Source organism: Echinops telfairi, unplaced genomic scaffold (genome assembly GCF_000313985.2).
Source record: "Echinops telfairi isolate 266 unplaced genomic scaffold, ASM31398v2 ScPeMD7_23;HRSCAF=83, whole genome shotgun sequence".
NCBI lineage: Eukaryota > Metazoa > Chordata > Mammalia > Afrosoricida > Tenrecidae > Echinops > Echinops telfairi.
This window is the reverse complement of record NW_022103920.1, coordinates 33,602,379-33,610,793: the sequence shown is the minus strand read 5'-3', so window position 1 is coordinate 33,610,793 and position 8,415 is coordinate 33,602,379. Positions and strand designations below refer to the sequence as shown.

Below are 8,415 nucleotides of genomic sequence, written 5' to 3'. Positions count from 1 at the left end.
AGGCTTAACCATTTGCATCACCCAGGGACTCCACGCCTGAGTAAGGAGTTCACATTATAACAGTAGAGTAACAATGATAATTCATAGTATTAGAAGGCCACTCTTTTAAATAGGTAGGATTCTCTATAAAAATAATACTGCTTTTCTGGTCCACCAAGCTTCCAAGACGACATTCCCACTCGGAGCAGCCAATGCACCGATAGGACCGTACGGTCGGCCCCACCACAAGACATGACATCCCCTCTCTGACCCACAGTGCTACAGGGGAGACACAGCTCAGGAATTGTGCCTGGTCTGACCGCCACCCCCCCTCCAAAACACACACACACACACACACCAGGGCATAACATGAAGGGAGCTCAACAGAGCAGCAAAGGGAGCAAAGCAACAAAGTCCCCAAGAATTCTGAAAATAGACTTGGGACTCAGGGGACAGGGCTTGATTAGAAAACTTTCATGAGGGTCAGACAGACAGACCTGAACTATTCATGGGCTTTTTTTGCGCCCCCCCCCCATGTCTATTTATATAAGACAGGCAGAATAAATAATCCCAAAGAGAAAATGAGACTGACAGTTCTGGGGGGACAGAGGAGAGGAGGAGGTGGTGGAAAAGGAGGGAGAAGCAAACAAATTCAGGAACAAGGGAAGAACAAGAGACCAAAATTGATGATAAGGAGGGTATAGGATACCTGGTGGGGTTTGATAAAGTTCAATGTAGCCAAGAGGAAGTACAGAGAGCCAAATGAAGGTAGAACAAGATAGTGGGGCAAGAAGAAAGTAAAACGAAATAGAGGAAAGAACTAGGAGGCAAAAGACATTTATTGAGGTATAAACATAGGCATGTACATATGTAAATATATTAGTACACAACGATGGGGATATAGGTTCTATGTACATATATTTATAGGTTAAGTATTAAGGTAGCACACGGACATTGGGCCTCTACTCAAGTACTCCCTCAACACAGGAACACTTTGTTCTAATAACCTGTCATTCTGTGATGCTTACCTTCCCCACACAATCGCTGAAGACAAAATGGGCACTTAAGCTAATGTGGTGAAGAAAGCTGATGGTGCCTGGCTATTAGAAGTTACAGCATTTGGGGTCTTAAAGGCTTGAAGTAAACCAAGGGCCATCTAGCAGGAAAGCAACAAAGCTTACAAGGAAGAAGCACACGAGCCTGTGTGATCATGAGATGTCAATATGATCAAGTATCAGGCATCAGAAGACCCCAAACAAACAACCATTTCAAAGTGAATGGTGGGGGGAAGGGGGGCAGTCAGAGTGGAGACCCAAAGCCCATATGTAGACATTTGGACATCCCTTCACAGAAGGATCACAGGGAAGGGACGAGCCAGTCAGGGTGCAGCATAGCACCAGCAAAACACAGATCATTCCTCTAGTTCTTTAATACCCCACCTCACCACCTCACTATCATGACCCCGGTTCTAGCTTACAAATCTGGCCAGATCTCGACACACAGAATTCAGGACAGAAAAATCCCTCAGGACCAATCATGAGAGTAGCAATACAATGAGGGTAGGAAGAAGGTGTGGGGAGAAGGGGGAGAAAGGGTGAACCAGTCACAATGATCAATGTATGACTTACCATCCTGGAGATATAAACAACAGAAGCATGGGTGAAGGGAGACAGTAGATGATGTAAGATATGAAAATAATAATAATTTATCAAGGGATCACCATGGGTGGGAGGGAGGGATAAAAGAGGAGCTGATACCAAGAGCTCAAGTAGAAAGAAAATGTTTTGAAAATGATGATGGCAACATATGTACAAATGTGTGTGATACAACGGATGTATGGATTGTTATAAGAACTGTAAGAGTCCCAATAAAATGATTTATTAAAAATATATGTTGCTTAAAATGACATATATATACAAAATGTAATTAGCTCGTAGACTCTGTTTAGTCATCAATGGAAGTCTCAGTGTACTTATTGCAGACTCTTAGCCACTTGCAGAAGTTCTTTCTCCAAATGTAGTTTTAATACTACATTATATCTTCATAAAAGGAATTATTAGAATGATCCATTTTAACAGTTTTGGTAAAAACTTGAACTGTTTTGGTAAAACTTAAGCTTGAAGAGACATTACCATGCTTGTGAATGTGAATGTGAATTATAAATTGTGATTTTTTTTTTTACCATTTTATTAGGGGTTCATACAACTCATCACAATCCATACACACATCAATTGTGTAAAGCACATTTGTACATTCATTGCCCTCATCATTCTCAAAACATTTGCTCTCCACTTAAGCCCCCGGCATTAGGTCCTTGTGATTTTGAAAGCCCAATTAGTCTTCTTCAGTCATTAAAAGTATGAGCCAACCCAAGATGCACCTCTGTGACAATACCACCAAATGTGATCCTGGAAGCTACTTCAAATCCTTTTGGAAATAGACTGGGGAAAATGTCTAAAGTGTATCAGAAATCTTAGGCATAAGGAAACTTGCAGAGACAACAATTGGATCAATAGATTCAAAGGGACATCACAGGGCAGGCTGGCAGGAAACAGAGAGCTAACAACAATGAATTCAAGGAGGAAGAAATTCAAGGAAGTCCTGGAACTGACTGCAGTGATGGCTGCACAACAATTGGTACCAAAAAACTAAAAAAAGAAAAAGAAATGTTAGGCAATTAATGTGCTCAACTACGTAAGATACCAAATGAATAGTAGTCTCTAAAGTAGAATGATGGCTATGTAATGTGGTCACACATCAAGTGTCTAGGATTATGTTCACGTAGAGAAAGAAACTCAGATGTGTCTGTTTATGACCAAGCGTAAATAGAAGAAACCTTTGGATTGTGAAATGACATGATTCAGTGGCTCAGACCGCCATGCTGCTCTACGTAACAAGAAACCAAGAGCTCCTTATTGTGCTGCTGATTCCGTGATCTGTACACAAGGAGACCTCAGTGCTCCAGCTCCTGCTGTGTCCACTGCACACACACCTGGGTCTGTCTTTCTCTCCCCCAACCGCCTTAGTGTCATCTATCTTTATCAGATAACCCGGACAACGGCATGATCCGCTACAGTTCATTTTTCAAGACAATTACTAAGTCATCCAAACTCCAAAATAAGCAATGGCTCTATGAAAATCCCTCAACTATTAATAAAACCCGTTTCTTACCCTTTGTTCTTTACACAGGCATTTTTCAAGTGAACGTAGCTGGAAGGAAATATACCCTGTAAGGGAAAACAGAAGGTTATGGTGCTAGCTGTCTGTTACAGCAGGCTGGGCTTCACAAGGCATACGCATACAAAACGGCCACCTCACAGCAGCGATGCCAAGAACAGGGAAACCATCTCTACCACGCTCCGTAGGCTAAAATAGATGGTCGCTTAGGTCTCTCCTTTTAAAATTGTCCTTTGTTCACAAATTTAGAACTAGCCTAAATATAAATGAATAAAAATTGGATTCCAGTAGGAAAGCCTATTCTTTATAAAATGGAAAAGAAAAGTTTTAGCGATTTTCTGCAGAAATAATTTAATTGAATGAAATACTCAGTCCTTTTGCAAGATAGTGCCGCCCCCCCCTCCATTTTGGTGGTTGTTCTTTTTCTCCTCAAAAGAATTATGTTTGTATTCTAAATTATGCACTAAGAATTTGCTGCTGTAAATTGGAAGACAATATGTATATTAAGTGTTATAGAAGATCTTTGATAAAAACCCAGTAGCCATTAATCACTACGTTGCCATTCAGAAGGAACAAAAATTAAACAAAAGAAGCCATGGGAGCTTTGGAGCCTGTTATGGTTGGGAAATGACAGGGAAGGAAATTGTTCCTTTGTTCTAAATGGGAGACTGAGAAAAACAACCTAAAAAAGGAGCATCAATTTTATTGCCCATTAAGTGACAATAGGCTCTGAAGGATTTTTGATGTATAATCAGATGACAAATGCAATTAAATATTTAGGAAAACAAATGTCACTTGAATGCATTATCACCACTGTGGATCCAAGCCTAAAATAAAATGTAACACGCAAATTCAGGATAATCAACAGTGATATATACAACTCATTAATTTCTTTTCTTTCACAATTTAAATTTACCTCAGTATGATAGGATTCACAGGAGAGTAATCTTAATTAAAAAGGAAAAGTCAGAATTTGAGGTTTAGTTGTTAAAGAGAGCCAAAGTAGCAGAGAAGGTATAACAGCTATTTTTTCCTTCAAATATGCTCTAAATGAATAATTAAAATACCAAAGCTATATTTGTGTGTACCTCACAGATACCCCAAAACAACTCTATGTGAGGGCTACAACATAAGAAATTAATTATGTTTTCTTTTGTGCTTCAGGCTCCCCTAAAATAAATAAAATGGGAAAAAAGTCTAACATAGTTAGATTAGCCAGAAAGAGGAATAAGCTCAGTGAACCACTGTATTGAGTCCCTTCAGATTCACGGTGACTCGAGCTGTACAACTGCTCCCTAGGATTCCGAGGCTGTAAGTTCTACAGGAAGGGCAGCCTCATCTTTCTCCCATGGAGCAGCTGGTGGGTTCAAACTGCTTAACATCCTAATGCATAACCCACGATGTCACCAAGGTTCCTTCATGAGAGGTATATTTAACAAAAAATATTAGCATGAGTTTAGCTTACTTATAGTGTACTTTGAAATCACATAATTTTGACCTATAGTCCTAGTGGAGCCAGAATTCAAACAAATAAAGTACATCCATATAAGATATATTAGAGAATGTGAATTGAGTAGGTAGGAACAAAAGAGACATTATAACCAAGTACAAAATAAAGAAGTTTTCCTGGATTTGTTCAAAATCACCAACTAGCCACATAAAAAGCTAAAACAAAAATCCTATTTCTTCTGATTATAATTCCTGAAGTTTATACAAATATATAAAGGATAAAGAATCTTAGTGTCGGCCTGGAATTGTAAGAAGAATGAGCTTTTATAATTTAGCTTTTCCATATTTCAGATCCCCTAACCTAGAGGGACTCTTAACATGCTGCTAAAATAAACCTGTTTCTCCACACCAATATCTTACAAATGATACCACAGAAAACTTAGAGATTAAATACCTCTACACAATATCTCTTTTGGAATATGTTTTTCTCTTGCCTGGAGTTTAATTTAGCTCTCCCAGACACAAACATTTATAAAAATTTTCATTTATATATAATGAGCTTATGAAGGCCTTCCTAGCACACTTTCCAAGAGACCCATAGGACTATCATCTGAATAGGTTATTTTACCTATAATCCAAAATCAAAGGAATTTCCAAAATTATGAAAATCTTCAACTAAGAGTCTCCACTGTAATCTCAGTTATATCATGAAATAAAGCAAAATAACTAGCTCTCTAAGGTCTCATGATTATTGCTATCAGTAATAATTATTACCTTCAGATTGGGGTTTTTTAAGGCAAATCCTCTGTACCAGCCTGTGGGAAAACAAGCATTAGCATATTTCAATAAAGCATTCAATAAAATATTTTAAAGACTCACAAATCAGTTCATTGTTTGCTGATGAAATTTTACCCAATGTCTAAATATTTATAAGGTGACATTAATAATGGTAGACTAGTATTCTATTAATTCGTGTTTTAATAAGAATTGAAACAGAAACATACTAAAAATACAGAAAGATGCAAAGTACAAAGCCTGCGGAATCAAGCGCATTGGGTTGAAATTCTGGGTTTGCCGTTATCAGCTATTTAATGTTATGCAGGCTACTTGATCTCTGATCACTTCCTGCCATTTTATAAAAGGCCATGTGAATTCTCAAGATACCTCAAGAAACTGTACAAAATTCAGTCCTTTTCCCAAATTCTGTCTGCTTGACTTCAAAGCCCAGACTGTTGGCCACCAAATGAGAGCGCCCATCCAGCAGTCATGGAGTTAATTCACTCATCATTCAGCCCCAGGTCTTAGGCTTGGCTCAGTCTGAAGTCCAAAGAGGAGCAAAGCCAGGTCTCCTTGACTATTAGAAAGACTGAGCACCCTCACATCAGCACCATGTCCTAAAACTGAGCTCACCTTTATTCTTCGTCTGCCGAGTGACTGTGACTTATCCTCTGAGCTGCTCACAATTAGTTTTATAGCACTATCCTTAGGGACAAATATGCCTTTTTATAGTTAAACCAAATACAGAGGTGCCTATATATGGCTGTATGCGATTTACATCTATATGATTGTATATGATTAACACGTATGCCCCCAAACCAAACTCACGGCCATTCAGTCAATGGGATCTTGCAACGTAGAGCAGAACTGCCCTGTGGGCTCCTGAGACTGAAAGCGTGTGTGCGGGAGTAGAAAGCCTCCTCTTTCTCCCTTGGATTCTCCCACAGTTTCCTTGAAAAGTATTATTTGCCACTCTCATGCATTCAAATGTAAAAAGCAACTTGCTTATTCTGATAAGAAATTAATTACCATGAAATAAATGTTTTAAGTAAAATTTCAAAAACCAACATGTGGGCCTTGAGTTTACACATTTTGCTTCCCCAGAGTAAGTTTTCTTAAAAGAAGGGTATATTGTGATGTAACATGTGAAATACTGTTTCCTAAGGAGTCTAAGGAAATCCATATGAATTTGAGAATTTGAAATTGCTATATCTCAGAATTTATTGTACTCCATGCAAAATTATACATGAAAAACAATGATTTACAATTATTCTACAGAAATCAAAATGTTTTGAGACTGTGGAAGTGCCATGGTTCTGGTGGATTCCTGCCAAAAGGTTTTTGATTTTAAAAGAGCTCCCCTGATCTCAAGGCCCATCCACGCTCCTCTACCGATTCCGCACAGCCATCACATTTATCCAGGCCCTACACGGATACAACTGGACATGACACAGATACTTACTGTATTCTTCAAGGTATCCATTTACAGCAGACAGAATTAGCATCTATGTAATGCCAAGCTCTAACAAAATGGAATGCTTAAGGGAACACAAATTTAACTATAATGATACATGAGAATGCTATCATATTAAAAATTCCTAATAAGCAAAATCTTTTAGGAAGATAGATATTTTGGAAAATGCTAACCGGACCCGAAAACCTAGTCATTTGGTTAATCGGGTAAAGGAGCAGTCATTGTAAGATGAGATTTTTAAGAACTGGACACCCTGGAGACTTTAATGGTATCTGGAATTAATAAGATATAGACTGAGAAATTCGAAACTCATCATAAAAGTTCATATAAGATATTTCACTCACACAAAATCCCCAAGGATACATTTTTGCTTTTTAGTCTAAATTTTCTTGGGGGGAAAAACTACAGGGTCCTTTTGACTAGTGCTTTCTGGGATAGGAGCTAATATCTCTCATGGTATTAACTACCCAACTTCTGGTCAGCCATTTCTCCTCTGGACTTCTGTTTCTTCCTCTGTAAAACCAAAAGCTGTTCAGGAGTTAGCTCCTATACTCCCTTATAATTCTGGGAGGGCGGGGGGAGGAACATTCAAGTTGAGCACTGAGTCTGAAACTCCCACAGATGCGGCAACCCTCGGGTATACAGCAGACCTCGGTTGCCTTCTCGACTGGCATCCACGGCATATGAAGAAACAAGCTAAGAGAAAAGCACTCCGTGAATGACGCTTTCCCCCGAAGTCAAACAGGCAAGGACCCACTTTGCCAGCATGGTTCTCTGCGACAACAGGTGAATGAATAGAGGTGTGGGCAGAGCCTGTAGCCATTCTGAAGGACTCAGAGTCGGGCAGGTTGTGCAGAAAAGCTCACACAATGACCACTAGCCTACTTACCATCGCATTTCTCCAGGATCTGAACGGTGTCTCCAATTTCCAAAGACAGGCCATATGGGACGGTGCCCCGAAAACTGGCAATCACTGTAAGAAATGAAATAGAACACATGAAGACAATCACACCAGCCACTGATCTCTATGAAATGCCACTGACTAGGGGATGGGGGAAGGGGACGAATGAATGTACAGAGCAAATATACTCTGTAAAGTTAGAACCTGTCACACTCTTACATATTTCTCAGGGAGACAATCTTTTAAGTTGATATACTTTGTCAATAGCTTGGCCCAGTGAGTATTATAAATATGCATTTCAAAGATGTGGGATTTGCCAAAATAGTACACACAATATCAAGAATATCGTGAATGATACACGTACACAAGGACACTGGCAGAAAAGGTCCGTGGGGTAGTGGCTATATTCACTCCCCATCCGGGGAGCTGGCCCACAGGAGTTCCCTGCTGCAGGTGTGCTAGACTATAAGTGAGGTCCCCTGGAGCATGGGGTATGTGTTGGGTGCTGACCTCAATATCAGCACTTTGAAACCGCCAACTTCTCCACAGGAAGAGGAAGCTCTCCACTCCTGTAGAGTGCAGTTTACCTGTTCTCTAGGGTCACTAAGAGAGGACATTGACTCAATGACAGTGAGCTTGCTTCCTAATGTTACAGGCA

At 39.6% G+C, this 8,415-nt stretch overlaps 1 protein-coding gene across 1 annotated transcript in view; it reads right to left on the bottom strand.

The window, feature by feature from the left end:
- The window catches only part of DOCK4 (dedicator of cytokinesis 4), a 503,583-nt gene that overhangs the window by 263,774 nt on the left and 231,394 nt on the right, over positions 1 to 8,415 (bottom strand). Inside the window, exons 3-4 of the mRNA XM_045288941.1 lie at positions 5,380 to 5,420; positions 3,151 to 3,206 (exon numbers count right to left, since the gene is read on the bottom strand). Coding sequence (XP_045144876.1) covers positions 3,151 to 3,206; positions 5,380 to 5,420 — 97 coding nt within the window. The remainder of the gene's footprint in view (positions 1 to 3,150; positions 3,207 to 5,379; positions 5,421 to 8,415) is intronic.